The sequence below is a fragment of the Apostichopus japonicus genome, chromosome 8 (genome assembly GCF_037975245.1).
Source record: "Apostichopus japonicus isolate 1M-3 chromosome 8, ASM3797524v1, whole genome shotgun sequence".
NCBI classification, from domain to species: domain Eukaryota; kingdom Metazoa; phylum Echinodermata; class Holothuroidea; order Aspidochirotida; family Stichopodidae; genus Apostichopus; species Apostichopus japonicus.
The window spans coordinates 4,358,641-4,378,227 of NC_092568.1; the positions used below are offsets into that span (position 1 = coordinate 4,358,641).

Consider the following 19,587-nt stretch of genomic DNA (forward strand, 5'->3'; position numbering starts at 1 on the left):
CCTTACAATAAAACAGTCGAAGATTAGTTGCTACAAATGTTGATTACGAAGACGGCTATATTTCCGTTTTGAGATCCAAACTTAACTGGCACTCATTTGGTGTCATTTAGTGTCATTTCAATCCATAAAAGTTTGAAAGAGGACTCAACAGACCGTACAGAATCACCGTATATTCTTTCTTAATCAAGACTGATAGCTTGAATAACACGATATGTATCTTATAGTGTCTAATTAAGCCCAATATACTTTGATACCAATAACCTGAGTTGCTATATTTTCCACGAAAAATGATGAAATGATGTCTTCCGTTTCAGTTTAATTTCAATATCAATCGGAATCTATCCTCATGCATGCACGTTCCAATATAAATCAATTAATTAAGCTATCTATCTATATATCCGTACTATCTATCTATATACATACATACATTTCTCCTATACCACGTTTTCTTTTCAAAGCGGAAATCGGAATATCTGGTTCCATGGTACTTATAGATCAATACATCTGTATGAAAGCCTATATCTTCTCCCGCAACAATCCTACAATCTCTTTAAATTACACATACACTGGTCATCGACCAGAAATGTTTCATAATATCACTTTTTTAAAGTTATTTATCATTACTTTTGTTGTTAATAACAGAAAATTACCGTACCGTTTGCTTGTTATACAAATACACAAACTATATTTAAAAAGAGCGCCCTTAAAAGCTCATAACAAATATCCTTGTGAATATATAAAATAAATATTGGTAAAATGGTAGTGTATCCGATGACGGTAAATAAAATCCGGTATGTGCGGAACAAATGCTACGGTTAGGAATGATACCTTGTTGTCTTTTCTTGTTATTTTCCGAATCTCTAAACAATGGAACATTTTCCACTTTTGATACATTTTATTATAAATATTCTCTAACGATGGGACTGTTGTAGTAAATCGTTCTATGTGGAGAACTAAGCCTATGTCGTTGAATGTTAAATAATGCATGAATAACTTAACTAATATCGTTTACGAGGGCGTCCATGTTATATCTCCTTTCATTTTATAAATATAGTAACGAAATTAATACTTTTTACGTAACAAATTCAAGCTGTAAACAAAAGTATCATGTATAGGCACGTACTAATAGAAAAAAAAAAATTACGCGCGTTCTATTCGAACAGGTGCAATATTTCTTCACCTATTTAGATTTTGTAAGAGTTAATTTACTCAATGGAGATCAAATAAAATATTTATAATTCTTAATTCTGTAAAAGTTAAGTCTACATAAGTGGTCAGTGCAATCCAATGCTTGGGATAGGGGGGTGGGTATGTAATCAAACCAGGTACAATGCGGTTTACTTTATCACGTGACATACGACCCAGAACTAGTTTTCCGAAAACTTGTCTGCAAGCGAAAATTGATTTTATCTTTCAAGCTCATAAGCCCTCGAATGAGACATGCGCGCTGCGTGCATCTTTATATACCTTCTAGCCCTTTCTTCTTTTCTGTTGCCAATCTGTATTAATGAATTAAATTTTGATCTTTTTGTAGTCTAACAATAATTATCAGTGGAGTAGCATACTCCAATGTCTCGAATTAACTTACTTGGGAAGGTCTTTCATTTTTATAAATAAAGAGAAAAAACCTAACGAGAACATTAAATTTATTATATATATATAGAAAAGGAAAACACAATTTCTGGGAATTGAATCTAAAAACCACGATACCATTCGGCTTTAACATCAGACATGTCCGACCTGCCCTCCGAGGTAAAGTCAAAGAAACTCGTTTGAAGTTACAACGGAATCGTATTAATATAATCCGACGCACATTAAAAATAATCCGATTTTACAAAAATCGGGACTCAGTAAGTCGTATTGGCTTCTTCTTCTCCCATAAACAGTTTCAATTCCTCGTTGTAGTTATTGAAAGCTTAAATCTGTGAATATTGCTTGTCTTCTTTACCCTTACCGTTAATAGCATTAATATTTAATTTGTAATGTTTTTTTTTTTTGGTACATTGCTAACCTGCAGGATCAGGCTTGTTCACTCTGAATCTAAGACGGTTCGTCACTTTCGCTGATAAGATCTAGTTTTGCTCGAAAACTCTTCAAAATCCAAATATTTTAACGTCCAATTAATCAAATCACCCACTAATTAACTAATATATATATATATATATATATATATATATTACTTCTAACCTAGGCCTGCACAGGGATTCGAACCCAGGCCTCCCGCTTCATACGAGGACACCCTAAACTACTCGGCCATGGACACTGATTGTATATGTCCAGAGGTTCGAAACCAGTATAAGGAACGTTGTCATTCCACTGTAAATATCTGCAGAAACGAACTAGTTATAGATGATATTCCTTGTCCGTTTTCTTTGCTTTAAATTGCATCTCCTTAACCAGCCCTCTGTAGTAGGAGATTATGGAGGGGGGGGGGGGGGTTGGGGTGTTGAATCATTCTTTGGTATATCAGAATTCAACTTATTCAGATATCAGTTAAGTTCGCGCCATAACCTACAAAACACCAAGGTTCAAATCGATCATTGATACTCCCTTGCCTCTCTATCGCTCTCCATCTCGCCAAGAAAAATAAAGAAACACAGAACCAAGGTTTCTAAATGAGAGGGCTGTATGTGTACAAACAAATCAATGTGTATGTGTTGAGGTTATTTGAGACTTCTTTTCTGATCGAGGATTTGCTTCTTTTCGTAATACCTCAAGGGATTAATAAAAAGCAAAGTTAGGATACGCAGGCTAATCAGTATATAGGGCGTATAGATTACTCGTTTCGATCTGGGGTTAAACCGACCTAATTCCAATATTCTCAAACAGACTTGAAAGTAAATAAAGCTGGACAAACTATGCAACGAGAATAAGAAGTGGACTACATATGCATCTGTATCAAGGCTATGTATGCTATATGTGAACTTGAAGTTAACTAGACATACTTCTGTCAGTGATTCTCCCTAGAAGATATAAACTAGGGATTGCACCAACGATATGATAAGACTGATAAGAAATCGTCATTATGTATATTATTAAAATGTTAATTATTGGACACCGATGTTCAATGATTCAGTTCAAGCCTAAAATACGATGGCCTTATGAGCCCTTTTCATATTTATATAACAAAGCTTACAAAAGACTCATATTTATCTCTATCTGAAGACACATTATATTAATCAGAAAACGTTAATATTTTGATTATTAATGTGTATTGTTTTAGTTCAAGTCTAAAATGATGGTACTGAAGCTTTTATATATTAAAGATAACACATAAAAAAATAATAAATACTCAATTATTTTCGATTTTTTGTTGTTGTTTTTCGTCAAATCACATTAGACTATATAATGTTAAGGCTATAATTATCTTATTGCACATTTACGTATCCCTTAGCATTACAAATTTATCAAAATTTGCCCAAAATAGTTGAACATATTGCTACATATAACAACATATTGCAATGTGTAACAAACAAAGGGCAATGTACCAAATAAGACGGAAACTGTAATGTCGTAAACTCAAAACCTGCAGGAGGTTCAAATGTTTGAAACAATTTGAAAACTCTCAAATTTTCCGAAAAGTAATTCAAAACTCATATGAATGTATATTTATCTAACAAACATTTTGTTTTACACGATATTGTAACTTTATATTTGCATTATATGGAAGAAAGCTCCTGTACATCTATATATTCGACGTTTACGATCATTTTCACTGCATGGCCCCAAATAAATTTTAGGAAGCTAGAACTGGGAATTAAGTTTCAAGTATAAGCCGTGGACCATCCCAGTGGAATATATGCCTGACAGTGAAATTAAATGGCATAGAACAAAATCATCTTCGAAAAAACTGCAATGCTTGAGGCAAAATCTGAAATGAATGGGCAGAGTGATGGTGCATAAAAACATATCTGAAGTAAAAGTGAGAGACCTTTAAAGAAATGTGACGTTTATATCTACATGAAAGAAATAAAATGGAGAAAAATAGTGAGCTGAAAGTTCAATATTTTCTGTGTATATAGACTAGTAACTTAATGTTAACCTCAAAGAACTCCTCGGTGTTTCTATTGAGGAGCATGTCATATAGGTCCTATTGTACGCAATCTGTGCACTGTTTACAAATCTCTGATTCAAAATCAACATCACGCCTGATGAACTTGCATATAGTTACTACCATAATTCATGCTTCCACTTGTGCAGTTTTGGCCGAACGAAAGTAAAAGTGATTTATAGTTAAGGTGCTTAAAGATAATTTGTTTTGAGCTTGTCAAGTTTCATATATATATATATATATATATATATATATATATATATATATATATATATATATATATATATATATATATATATATACATAAATACATTTAAACATCGCGAGATAAAGGCAGTTATATCATGCCATCCTACCTCCCCCCCTTTATACCCCCGCTCTTATACGTCCAGTTGTATCACTGCTAAACCCATGCATGGGAACCACCGGCGGATCATAAACCGTCCACGAGATAGACACTGATAATATGAAACGACGTATGTGACAATGCATTATAACCCTTATGAGTTTTCTTTTGATTTGCCTTGTATTTGCATATTTTCTTTATATAGTGGACGCAGCTTTTCATTTGACAGCAATAGTGTTGCGGGGGGGGGGGGTAGTAGGGGATCATGGATGACGTATGGTATAGCAAGTTACAAGTCGAATGAATTATAGGGCTTACTGGGTTTTGAAATCACAGTATTTGGAATGACGTCATCATGTCCATGTGAATATATACTTACATTGAACGTAGATTGGAGAATACTTGAAGGTCCGTCGCTCCAATCTCTCTGATTTCAGTCAATTGAATATCCCTGAAAGAAATCAAAATAAAACAAAGAATGATTCATTTGATGAAAACTTTGTTTTTATGGAAAGAAATGATCACTTATTGACTCTTAATAATGTGTACACAGTTTGGTGACGAAAAGTGCCAAAAAAGTAAACTGAAACACCAATACTTGTTTCGAGCGATAGCATAAAAATCTTCTTTACGTAATTATACTGCATGGTGGTGTAGCTAAAAGTGCAGTTGACAATCTATCCTGTATCATGTACGGTATATCCTTTCCATTACAAGTATGTACATCAAATCTCCATCGAGGCAAACATAGGTACATGAATAAATAAAAAGCGTCAAATGCAAGACCAGGCTGAGGTGATAATATTAATTAGTGTAGGATTTGGTCACAGGCTTAGTATTCTTGCAGTTTGCAGTGTATCATCACAAATTTCCATTTTCTGGACTAAGTAACAGGGCCTATTGCAGGGCACGATGGCAGTGGGACGTGTGCCAAAACTTCTTCATGGCATATTTACAGATTTGCAGCGAATGGTGGTGGGGGGGGGGGGGTGGGCGGGCGGCCGGTGGAAGCACCTATTACTTTGTCCTATATGCACTTACGCCCTGAGCTCCGCCGCTCTCGGATTTTGCACAAAGGATATTAGCTGTTTACCAATGAATATATCGGTAGCCTAGTTTTCCTTTACAAGGAATAACACTTTTAATATTAGAATATAAGATACATTAGCAATAAGGGGCATGTACTTCAATTTGTGAAAGAGGACACTTTTTCACTTATCTTACCGTATTATGTATTCATTGTTAGTTTTACAATTCTCAACTACAGACAATTAAATACATCTCTATAGGTGTAAGCATCCTTTTGTTCAGTGAATTTTAATAGTTACATCATGTCCCGCGGTCCCAAGGTTATACCAGTTGTATCATAAGTCTTTGAGTTTGACAATCCGCTGATTCTTATGAAACTAAAAAGCGGAGGTTCAGAACTCTAAATTTTCACAACTCCAAAATAAGATCGTCGGTGGATGGTGTCTGTTCTGTTGTTCCTCAAATCGTATTGTATATACGTTAGCAGATTTAACAAGTAAGTTATTTGGAAAAAGAAATAATTTATCTGTATGCTTTCGTTTCATGGTAGGCCTATGTCACGTATGGCCACCGGTATAGTTTGCATTACACTTTACCAACGGTGCTTATTTAAGGAAAGAGACCCAAGAAAGAACCTAAGCACGAAAATCCAAACAACCGAACGACTGATCCTTGCTCAATCCCAGTTCCCCTTGCATGGAGACTTCGACAGTGATACCATCGTCAGGTGTGTATCAGGATTCCCCTAGAACTTCGAAGGGGAAAATACCGTAATCTATTTATATATCAAAGGTTGCCATGGTAGTATACCAGATATATGTGTTACAGTATATGTGATGCTAGCATTGTCCCAACTTGCTTTGGTGTTATATTATAGGCCTTTTATGAATATTCATTATACACCTAGTCTGACTACTATATAAGCAAGATAACATGTTAACCTCGTTCTCTTAACCATGCACTGCATGCGGCCATAGCTGTACATGTAAGCCATTTAACCCTATATGTTCTTGTATTGGAAAACGGGTTAATGAAGAGAGATACCCCCAGCAAGAACCGCTCTTAATTATTTGTTGTACTTCCATCCGAACCCTCAAGTAATAAGACATTATACTTACAACGGACACCGATAACGGTACAATACCGATAGTGTCAAAACAGCGCCAAATTTACACTATAGTCATTATAAAATTAATTATGGATTTCAAAGGTTTGAAAATTACAGTTATATAGAATTCTACCGATTTTTACCAAACAACGCCGTACTTTCTTATTTTGTTTTTCATTTTGTTGATTCCTTACGAAAGTTACCTCACTGATCTAACTTGCATCACGGATTAATTAATTTTAATTAATTTTTCTGTCACACTGGAAAACACGCACGAGTCCATTAAAAAGTTTCTTTGCCATTTATGTTAGCGCTTATAATGACCTATCTGGTGATTCAAAATGCGCTATAATGATGCACTATAGGCACGTTCATAGGCATTGGAATAAAAAACAGAACGCTGTACTAACAATAATAAACTTGATAAAATAATGATACTAGAACAAAACATTGGCCCAAAGACAATCAGTAATCAGCCTAAGCAGAATCCTGTAATGACAAAGTCAGTGTAGGCAAAAGTTAGTTCTTTGGAAAATGAAGGAGTTAGACTGCTTTCAGCCGTTTTTTGTTTGTTTAATTGTTAGGATATTTAAGGAACGAAATACTCGGGCAGAAGGCAGTCGCTCTTAACAAATGTTACAATGTATAAGGAAGAAGGTTCTTCAAGGAGTTGATTGCAAACTTGGATAGAAGTAAATTAAAAGCCTTTGAGAGATGTCAAATTTACCATTCATTTTGAGGAAGTGGGTGGACAAGAAAACATGCACCTTCTATAGATATTTAAAGTCCAAACTGGGAGTCAATAAAGTAGTCATCCATCAACCCTTGACTAGTTTAATTTGAAATAGAAACAAGGAAGGAAGAGAGAGTCTAGCTATAGGATGTCGCAAAACTGATACGATCTATCTTAATTGAAGCAGATTGATACTAAGCCTACCATTCGTGCGACTTGTTCAAGAATGATGAAAGACTTCACTGATTACACTAGGAAGGTAACCTAATGGACGTTGTCTAACTGTGATGAATTAACTGGCTTTGTTTATTGGCTAAAGACTGTCATTTAAACTGGCGTCAATTTAATTGTGAAACAAATTTGATCAGAAACGATACGGTAAATGACGGAAGAGAAAGATTAATTCGACACTCCTTAATGGTGATAGGTTTTCACACTTTCGTAATGAAAGTTTTAAACGTGATGAATTTTAAAGGGATAGGCCTATTCAGTCGGCAAAGGTTTGATCAAATAAAAACATTGCTATTGATATCCTCTTCTCTTCGTACTATTAGCTACATAATATATCTGATAGTTTAACTTGGGGGTTTTAGGCCTATTTTCAAAGAAGGAAAGATATTTTAAGTTTACTTGTTTTAAATTTGGTGAAGTTTTACCAACGTTTCTGGCAATAATAGATTTAGTGACATCACAATGGAACGTAAAATGTCATTGTCTTATATTTCTAAATTAGCTATTTTTATACCCACAAAGAAACGTAACATTCTTCAACAAACAAGTTTATCTACAGATACGTAATAATTTCAACTTGTATCACAGTTCAAAAAAAAAAATAAAGTCAGATTATAAAAGAAACTGAAAGTTCTTGAGAGGTATTTGCCCTGACAGTATCACAGACCCACATCTTACTACTGTTTACATTTCATTTAGAAGTAAATAATTCGTCTGGCAAAGATAGCTGACCTTCAACCTTATAACTAGAATTATAAAAACAATCTATCGAGACGGTATTTTCAGTAATATGGTAACAGTGTCTAATATTGTCACATTTTCCAATAATGGATAGTACCGTACCGTTAAAGTTGGACAAAGATAGAATTTCTACCGATATGAACGACACACCCGTTGCCTGCGCTGAAGTAATACCGAAAACAAATAGTGCTACAAAATGAATAATTCCATGGCCACGTTTTCTACAGTTATTCAAGCCTTTATTTCAGCTATATTTACATGTACTCTTTTACCAGACTCTTTCGAATACCGTTCATTTCGACTTTTTTTTAGGACTACTTAATTGCTAAGCTGAGTATTTTCCGCTGTTTTTAGATGAGACTCCCTCCCTCTGTAAATACCCGTAACTTAACAGCGGAAAAGGGAACACCAGTGGGGAGGAATATTCCCTGCACGTAAGTATTACAAGATGTAACGCTGATATAAAGACAGATATATGGACAGACAGACTTTGCCTAAAGAAGTATTGAAAAGTCTACTCTTTCACCAACCAGTCCTCTTTCTCATTTATCAAACATTTCTAACATCGATCAGTTTGAATTCCGTGTCAAGAGAATGCTCTTCCAAGTGAGTGAGCAATTAAATGTATGAGAACCGTCGAGGGATTTGTCAGACGCCAAAACCCGAAGCGTATAGTCTTCGTTTTGGTCACGTGGCCTTTTTTTTTTTTAAAAACTCAAGCACCGTGTCCCATCAGCGATGAAAAGTTCAAATAACATTTGACAGGTTAGCTCCGTAATCCTTATAAGTAATTCAGGAAACATCAATCTTCGTAGGACGTATTTACTTACTTCTTGTTCTTGTCTCTCCTCACCTTTCTGTACCTTTTTCGTTATAATTATTATTATATATTTTTTTATTATAAATTTCAACTAATGTATGGATGATATGAACTTAAGGTATGACGTTTATACGGTTACAGCCCAGTTCATTAAGAAGTACAGGTGTCAGCCCAGTGAAAGTTGATATATCAACCACTGAGAGCATAAGGGTGACATGCAACCTGCCCCCTCCCCCACCCCCAAAAATAAGAATTTCTTTCAAATGGTTTCCATTTAATAACACACTACCGCAAAGTCGTATACACTGTCAGCATGTAACTTATGCTACATATATATACCTGCAAATATGGAGTTAAAATGATAGCACCATTTTGTATTTAGGTCCCCTTACCCAAACTCTGGCTACGGACCAGATGTTAACAGAAAATTTTAGAAAGAAAAGCAAGGCATATCTATAGAGGTGTGTGAACATAAACTACGCGTCAACAATAAATAAGACGTAATATCACAACTTGATTTTTTTTCCATTAATTTATTTATTCATTCATTCATTCATTCATTAGTTGGTTCGTTCGTTCGTTCTTTTACTTGTTTATTTATTTATTCATTCATTCATTTGTTTATTTATTGTTTATGTCTTTATATCTTTATTTATTCTTAACTTTATTTGTAAACCTCTGCTCATTTGAAATGACATATAATATGTTCTTATCTAAAAATGTCAATGTACTTTATGCTGATTAGTGAAATGTATACTTGATTTATGATATTTCTTATTTGTTTGTTTTGTTTTTTACATTATTATTCACTCTAATTGAACCAACCGTAAATAATACTGCAGGAACAAGTCTAACCACTACAGAAGGAAGCCAAGCATGTTCTGCTCACGAATCGTTCCGAGACCAACCTTTGATTATATCAACGACAAAATAAGAATTGTCTGATGCATATCAATTGTATATGACTGATAAGTTTAAAATTAGCCTGCTCGTTCGAGCAGACGAGATCGTACTTGAAAACTTACGTCAAAACATCTTATCGCTTCCTGAAGATCAATCCCCCCCCCTCCCCCATCCCCACCTCGCTGGAGGTCAAGAGGGTCAAGGGAAAGGTAACTGACAGGAAAGTATAGTCAACACAATTGATCGCCGAATCTTTTGACTTATTTTAAATAACGTTAAATAACAACGAGGGTGACGTGTATAGGCTAAGACATTTACAATCAATGCTAAATATAAACACTATATTTACTGCATTATCTGTATGAGCTGATGTTGCTGTGTTTCATTCTTAATTTCTGTCAATTGGTTTGTCGTTAACGTTTAATTTCTCTCTTTTAAAATGTGATCACCATTGGAGACTCTAAAAGATTGAATTTTCACACTTTGGAATCAAGAATGTAATGATATGACGAAGCTTTAGCCAAAGCTTAACCATGATTAGAAAGCTGCTTTCAAACCGATTTTGGATTTGACTATTTCAAACATTTTCGTCCAGTCTATTATAATCAAGTCGTTTATTTACCCTGTGTGCACGCTGTATTTAATTCTCCCTATTGTTTATATAAGGACAGGTCACAAACACATTGAACGACTTTTCTGTATATTTTACTAAACTTTAGAACTTTGAGGCTAATTCAAAGGATTCTCTTTCTAACAATATTTGTCCAAGCGATTGAATAATGTGTGTGTGATATATATGTATATGTATAAGTTGTTATTTAGTCTTTTTTACTACTGTCCCTACGATGTAAAAGGAATCCCAACCTAATACTCGCCCTATAAACCTTCTACAAAAGAAACCCACATTTTAACAGCCATTTCAGCACGTCCATTAAGTCATTTGCTACTTAAAAGTGAACCTGTTTGCCTTTTTGGTCCTCTTCATGGGTGGTTTATGGTCGAAGAAAAACGGCAGCGTGCTCTTTTAAATATCTTAGGGAACTTAATATAGCTAGCACAATTTGGGGCTTTTACCAAGGTAATCCTTCCAATCGCATTCTCTATAAGGTTTTGAGTACATTTACTCTAAACGCAAGTTTCAACCTTTGAACTTGTTTTCTTCTTCAAGTTGACCATAAGTGGCTGTTCTGTACAAATACATAAAACAGATTAATTAATCACGCGCTCATTAAGCTAAGCAAATTCGGTTGAATTTATTGTGACGTCATAGCAAGAGTATCTTAACTTTTCACTCTATACCTACATCTTCTCTGATGCTCTTTTTAAGATAAGTCACCTAAGATAGGGCCTGGGTATACGAAAACCGAACAACTTGATCCACTCTCAACCCCAGTCCCCCCGCCCCCCCCCCCATTATCATACATGTATACTATACATGTATGATAATGTATATATATATAAATATATATATATATTTTTATATATATATATATATTGATACTAGATGAGACTAGTGGAACACTAGTAGTTGTTACTCGGAGTTTCACGCGTTATAGCGATCTTCAGACAACTTGATCCACTCTCAACCCCAGTCCCCCCGCCCCCCCCCCCCCCCATTATCATACATGTATACTATACATGTATGATAATGTATATATATATAAATATATATATATATATATTTATATATATAAATATATATATATATATATTTTTATATATATATATATATATATATATATATATATATATATATATATATATATATATATATTGATACTAGATGAGACTAGTGGAACACTAGTAGTTGTTACTCGGAGTTTCACGCGTTATAGCGATCTTCAGACAACTCTTTACGCTCTGTCCAATGGACATAGAGCACTCTGCGCCAAGATAGACGCCAACCTACTCTATATATATATATATATATATATATATATATATATATATATATATATATATATATATATATATATATATATATATATATATATATATATATATATATATATATATATATATATATATATATATATATATATATATATATATGATCTTAGCCAAAAGACCGAAACGCGACAAGCAAGGACGGTGTTACGTTAAGTGAGACAACCAGTTGGGCACGAAAAATAAAACGACTGATGGACTCTCAACCCCCATGCAGTCACCTCGTACCGAGACTGAAACCGCCCGTGTACGATCACGAAGGTGTTATCTCAAATCAGGGACGTAGCCAGGGGGGGAGCAGGGGGAGCGACCGCTCCCCCCTTTCAGTGTCGAAAAAAAATGTTTAAAAACTGTTGTTTTTTTAACATGGTATTTTGTCAGTGCTCTTTTGATCTTGAATACTCGTCAGCTCCGTTAACTCAATTATAATCGTAGTAACATTCACGCCTACTGATTCAACTACTTACTTAGTTTGGCAATCGTCGGATAGCTCTCGCCTTCTCTTATTAGGCTAACTTAAACATTTACAGTTGTATCAAAGACAATTACTGGCTATAGTTGTATCTAAGACATTTCTGGCCTATCTATATATGTAACTACAAGTATCAGCAGTTGAAAAGTAAGACTACTCTGTACATGTACCTTGCTAATTTTAAATACATTATGTATTATTGAATTATGTAATCTTTACTCGTTTGTTTTTTTGGTTGAAAAGTGATATTGAATGAGGTGTCTCAAGTTAGCAAGAGGCCATGGAACCAGCATGAACACTCGGGAAGGGCCGTTTCCGGCCATCTGGGGGGTTTGTAAAACCAAAAATTTTCTTGTACGCTCCGCGCCAACCGATGGTGGCGCTCCGCTCAGATAGTCGTGCCTAAATTTTTGAAAATCGATATCAATCGCAAAAAGTGCTCCCCCCCTTTCAAATTCCTGGCTACGTCGCTGTCTCAAATGTGTATCACGAATTCCTTGGACAAGGAATATATAGATGTAACACATGCGTGATCGTTGTTAAAGGTTATATTAAAGATATATACTGTGTATCGTAAAATAACAGACAGGGGGGTGGCCTACTATACATGTATGATAATTAGCGAAAAGAGTTCGAAGGCTGATAATGCTGAGAATTGATACAAATATAGTATACTGCAAGTTGGTAATAGCAATGTCCAGCCATGTTTTATGCATTATACAGTGTCACTATAACCATCTCACATGTGTGTTTATTAGTATAGCTACAATTATGCAAAGCTTGGTAATGTGTCCTTGATTAATTATGCAACAGTTTATCGAGTCGTAAACTCATTACAAAACTGGTCAGTTTTGATAATCGACGAAGTCAACAACCACGGCTTGGTTTATGATAATTGCTACACGAATAAGTATTTATCTTGTTGACAAGAGAAAGTTTTGTTTGTGTGGCAGTGTGTCACCATGTTTGCATCGCTAATTTTCAGTCTCACGTAGGCTATGATTCAGGTTCTTGAGCTACAAATATATAAACAGTGTATTACGAAAATATTTATAGTTTGAAATTGTGTTTAGGGTGTAGGTGGTGGGTGCGGATTTTGTGCTAAACCGATGATAATTTACAAAAGAAAGAAAACAAAAACCAGCCATGTGTGATCATTGTGAGCCAATGAATTATTTTACATCGTAATAGAGTTTCAATAAGTAAGAGCACACACTTCATTATCCAAGGTTTAAACCAATCGCGTCATCCAACCACACCCTACCTGTCAGTCAACTCTGCATTACCGGGATGAGTTGGGAGGTGGTTGTCGCCCTACTTGCACTCAACAGCAAATAAGGTTGCCTGATTGGTTAGCTGTGCACCAAACTACCTTGATTTGGGTTTTTATTCTGTTTCTGGGGGATAGGGAGGATACAGTAGTCACTAACGGATTATTTAGTAGGTTGCCTTTGTGCGGCGTCAGTAATAATCAAGCATTTGTTTACTGATAATGTCAAGAAGTCGAGCAGATTTTTCGAGGAGAATTGACAATGTTTGTAAGAACAACGTTGAATGGTTTGACTGGTCCTTGTAAATACACTTGTCAATCCGAGCGATGAATGCAAAGTAGAATTTGCTTTACCATTAGTCGACCACTTGTCAAGGATTAAATCCATGTTTGTTAATAGGATATGGACAATGGACAGTATTTTAGTAGCATCGTGTTGGCTGTTACAACAGTTTATATACACAATGGCAGCTTCTTGATCTAACTAAGGTATCTTTTAAAGACTTATAAAGTACGTCTGATTCTCCTGTCAATACAATTATGTACTTTTAACACATTACGCAAGGAGCTGTGTTTAAGTGCAGTTATAGGAAGTACATGAATCACGCTTGAAGTATAATGAACTACACCGCCATCGCACCATAAGGCACACCCATGCATGACGTCACACCTACAGAATGAGCTGAGCCTAGTCTACTACTTTACCATTACTAGGTATACGAGCTTGGACCGGTGCTCCTCTGTCATGGTTCGAGACGCCAAAGTCGCGGCTATGTTGAGGTGCCCGAAATGAAGATCAATTTCCTCTTGGTCGCGAACGGTGCTTAACGGTTCGTTCGAAGATCCAAATGAGTCGCTCCCAATCGTTGTCTGTTAGCAGGGGCTTGTACAGGATATGAGAGGTTGTTAGGCCAAATTCTACCCCCCCCCCACACACACACCCGAATGATTATGGTAGAGACATGGACCTTTATGGAAGGGCCAGAAGAGAAGAAAGGATTTATGAAGGAGTGGTATGCGTCCAAGGGTTACTAAAACCGACTCCTATGTAGGGTGATCTGGTGATCCTTCTCCCGAAGAAATAAATTAAAAAGATTTGACGACACATGTTGCATTCTGACGCATAATTAGACTATAACTGGAATTAGATCAATAGATCAAGTAGTCCTATATAAACGCAAACTTTTGCTAATAAATACTGTTGATTTTGTCTGAGGTTGAAAAAGGGCGGAAGGGGGAGAGTGGGGTGGGGGAGTTGCGCACATCACTGCCACTGCCGGTGGTACCACTGAGCCGGTTTAAACTATGCTCCAGCCAGGCCCTGATATGTGACGACGAAACGGGGTATCTGAGATTCAAAAATATGATTCATGTTAAATGTTACTGTAACTGACTTGGGATCCATGAACACTTTTTTCGGGTTTGTGAAGTTTAGAACTAGATTGACAATATTGCTGAATCTAACCGTCTTGGATTATTGATCAATCTATCCCATTGGGATAAGTACCGTAATCAATCTGTAAACTGCAGATAAGGTGTTTTCCCGTATATGACTGGGTGAATTAACGACGATAGTAACATTTCGATATTTCCAATCATGCATTTTACACCCAGTTACATTTGGAAACGCCATTTAGACAGTCACGTCTTCGTGCAGGTTAGTGCACAGGTCTATACACATGCCTTGCTTAACGAAGGTGCAATAGGCCTCTCGGCAGTGCACCTGAGATCGCATCTTATAGGTGTTTTTTACTTCTTTTTGCAACTCAATCGTATAATACATCACAACAAACAGACAAGTCATCTTCAGAATCACATAAGTGGGGCCTGAACTAAGTTACTTATTTTTTTTTTTCATTTTTGCTTTTCCAAAAGCGATGCACTTTGAATGTTATAGGCTGACCATGCATATAAAGGGTTCAAACTTTCAGGCCTATAGGCACGGCAACCAAGTTCTCCCAAGACATCTTACGGCCTTCGGAGGGTGTATAAGTGTAATTCAGTGTCCATGAACGGCGAAGCTATACTCCGAGCAGACACTACAAAGTTTCTGCTAAGCGGACACAGTACTATTATTAGTCGGAGAACACGGAGGCTCAGAGTTTCAGCAAAGATGCCAAATTCGATTGACACATTGACGAAATTGAATCTAGAACGGTATCATATTGGGAGGAGATGTGAACATTTTAATTCTACTCATTTATGTTTTGGTTCCGTTTACAGACTTGGTAAACGACTGAAATACTGTTTGTCATTAGTGCGTCTTATCACAGCTGCAATCCACCTCGGATCATGTCACGTGAGATGATACACACCACACCATGCCTATCCATACAAGCTTCTGATAGTACTTTTATAAGAACGTCGTCGAATATATAGCCTGGGCACTAAACCCAAACAACTTGAAGTACTCTCAAGCCCAGACCCTTTACACCGAATCTGTAACCGTATGATCATAACGAAGTTACGAAAAGAGAGGTATATGTTATGTCCGACAGTACATGCAAAAGCGTACAACGCAATGCCCGCGAAATGCGACATCGTAATCAAACTGGAAGTCACATAACAGAGAAAGGACCCTGCTGCTTCAACCAATTAACCATAGATATTGCAGTAACGTGGTTTGTACTCATTTCTGATAAAAACTAATACCTGAAGGAAATATGAATCAAGTTTCAAGTTTTGTCATATTTTGATTGAATTCATAAATTCTCTTCAAAGGGCACCATATATTCTCTTCTCGTGTAGTATGTTTTATCGATTTCTTGGATGATGTGATTTTGAAATCACAACACGTGTATATCACTTCCATGCATCAGTTGTGATTAATGTTTTCTTCCTGTAACATTTTTCATCGAAATGTAATCACAGTTGCTCAATTGTATACTTCTAACCTGAGGTTTCATCACACCACATCTGAACATATAGACACGGGGCACATAACCTCTTCTATTCGTCTAATATACCATTGGAATTAATTACTTTTCTCATGAACAAAATACATATCAATAAATAAACGAAAATGAATTTGTTTTCTCACAAGAAAAATCTTTCCCCCCTTTTTTTTTTGGAAATGGAAACCACGCCCCCATGAAAAATCTAAATGGCAAGATCATTTCCTTTTCTCAAGGCTATCCAGTCTAATTAAATTAGCGTAAACGGGCTGGAATGTATTTAAATGAGTCTATCAAGTGTGTTACTATATGATTTTACCTTAATTATTTACGGTGACCAAGGGCAGGGAACATGAATTTGCCAGATAATGATAACTGATAACCCCCGGCATCACGTCCTTCTGAAACATACATAGTAGATGATATGTAGAAACTAATAGGAGATTCTACCACATGCCACAGCCGGGAGGATATTTATCGATTCTACGACAGACTGTCTCCGGTTAAAAACTTGTGGGTCGGTGTATTTATTAGGGTATTTTCATTTTGTGTGTCGAAAGTCTAAGCTGATATTACTTGCCACATTCTATGTCATCCAACCGGAAAGGATTGGAAATTATCCAATTATAAATAACATAATTGGAATGATTACATTAGAGTTTTCATTAAAGTTCCTTCGTCATACATCATTAATACAGGACATTCACTAGACAAAACAGTTCTGATACCGGTGCGTCCCCTGCGCCTCACCCAGTATCCTGTCTTTTATATATTAGCATTAATCATATATAATATAAAGGGCGCAGGGCATCATTTTTTGGTACGTACTGAGGAAGGGGGGCGGGGGGGGGGCTAAGATATTCTGTAGTTTATCGTCCCCCCTCTTTAAGAAATTTTGGTTTAAAATGGAGGTTGCTTGGATGTTAAATGTTGAAACAATGTTGAAGAGTTTCCAACTGTTAATGTTGTACAGCACACACTTGATGCAATTTTACACTGATTGTTGTTGTTGTTGTTGTTGTTGTTGTTGTTGCAATATTCTGTCGCTGCCGGTCGGAAACGAGGACTGATCTTATTCTGGGGTTAAAGCGCCCCTACCCCCCTCCCCCTCCCACAAGTATACCTGGTTGCTCCCCTGTTAATATATCAATTTTCAACGTGTACATAATTATTTGAAAGGAACTTAACTCGATAAGTTATTGACCTACATTGCCATGGAATGTTTTGACAATTTTGAAAAATCCCAACCAAAAACTGCCGTTTCATGCATACACTATCTAAGATAACCCTTTGATCAGGGAGAACGTTCACACTACAATTATGATTCTCCGGGTTGAACTCGTTGACAGAGGCATCGAGAACCATGCCTACCCGGAGACGTTATGTCACCTAACCCCCCACCAACCCCTCCCCCCCTTATCCTTAGCATGCACTCTTTTTGGACGTCTCCCATTTCCCTTAAGTATATTGTTATTAATGGGAATTCTTTATTGCATTGCCATATTCAGTCCCGCGCCCCCTTATTGACCCGAAGACCGCGAGTGTGTCCCCTTGGATCCCCTTCTCCAGCTAGGCCTGCTCGGATAAACCTGTTTGATATACGGATCTAATAACATACACGCCCAGCAGTTTAAAATCTCCTAAGAGAATCATGTAGCAGCCCCAGCCGCCTTTAGATATTCAACACATTTAGATTCTCCTTGGTTTTTGTTTGGTATTTTCTTCAACCATTTTACAGTAAAAATGTCAAAGCACGCGTTACGTACATAATATACGGTAGCTTATAGGTGGCATTTAAATCGGGTTGCTGCGTTTCGTCAATTTTTCTTGTCAACAAATCTACCTGAATATCACTAAAACTGAGATAAGAAACTAGTCAAATTGAGACATACTTTACTATCATTTTTAATTAAGTTATTTTCCCCACTCCAATTATTCTACTTCTTGTCCATGCAGCACACTTCATTTTTTGCTCCTTTTTTTTGCTTTACAAAGGAGACAACATAATTTAAATGTTCTTTATAATTCCGTATACAAATTAGAGAGCATAATGAAAATATTTGTTCTTTCTCTTGTAGACCGAGTATATAGTCTATATACATTATAAGTTATCTGCCATTATCCTATTAGTTAGCATAATATAAGTATACCATAAAAGCTATTTATGAGGGAGAGAGATAGCACTTGACGGTCATTGAGGCGGCCTCCCATATGTAGGGGGGGGGGGTCATGGTATCCTCACCTAGAATCATAACACAGAAGTTAAGACGTCAAATTGAGCATTCTGCGGCATATACAGACTATGAAAAATATTTATAATTAGGTCTGAGCGCAAGATTGTGCTAAGAAATTCTCTCGATTTTTCTGTGTGAAGATTAAAAGGGCGTGTATATCCCCATACCAGTTGGATTCGTTCTTCAGTGCGTCCTGCCCGATCGACTGACTGGGGGCAATGCCCAGCCCCCACCCAGTCCGCCATTGCTCACGACACTGGTCAAAATCAATTCGAAAACTCTATATACTTGAAGTGTCTATGGCATGCCTTACAGTAATATTTACACTCAGATCAAATCTTAACATGCGCTAATGCGTTCATCGTTCGTTTTACAAAATGTCATTCCTATAGGTTATGGTGCATGATGTGATTGATATTGGATTTGACAACATCACATTAAAGACTTTTTCGATAAGAGGGGTATTAAACTATTACTTCTCAAATCCTCGAGCCTATATTTTATTCATCGCAGTCCATTACAAGCAAGTTGGTGATGACATTTTCTGACGTCCGATCTGACGATATCAATATTTTCAAGAAAAAAACTGGTTTTATCGAAAATGAGACATGTTTTTTCCGTCTGCTAATTATGGAGCGACTATTATAGGAAATTGACTTTCCGATGATTCTCAGCTCCAGGTATAGAAGCTATTAGCAATTTGTAACAGTAGTTTCTATATCTTCCATGGTTTCTGAACATTAATTTGCGTTTGCTTTGTGGAGTATAAGTATAAAAAATAAAAATAAATTGGGCAAATTTTCCGTTC

The 19,587-nt window shown here is 36.2% G+C and overlaps 1 protein-coding gene across 1 annotated transcript in view; it reads right to left on the reverse strand.

The window, feature by feature from the left end:
- The window catches only part of LOC139971893 (thyrotropin receptor-like), a 62,982-nt gene that overhangs the window by 11,713 nt on the left and 31,682 nt on the right, over window positions 1–19,587 (reverse strand). The window contains exon 2 of the mRNA XM_071978715.1: window positions 4,777–4,848. Coding sequence (XP_071834816.1) covers window positions 4,777–4,848 — 72 coding nt within the window. The remainder of the gene's footprint in view (window positions 1–4,776; window positions 4,849–19,587) is intronic.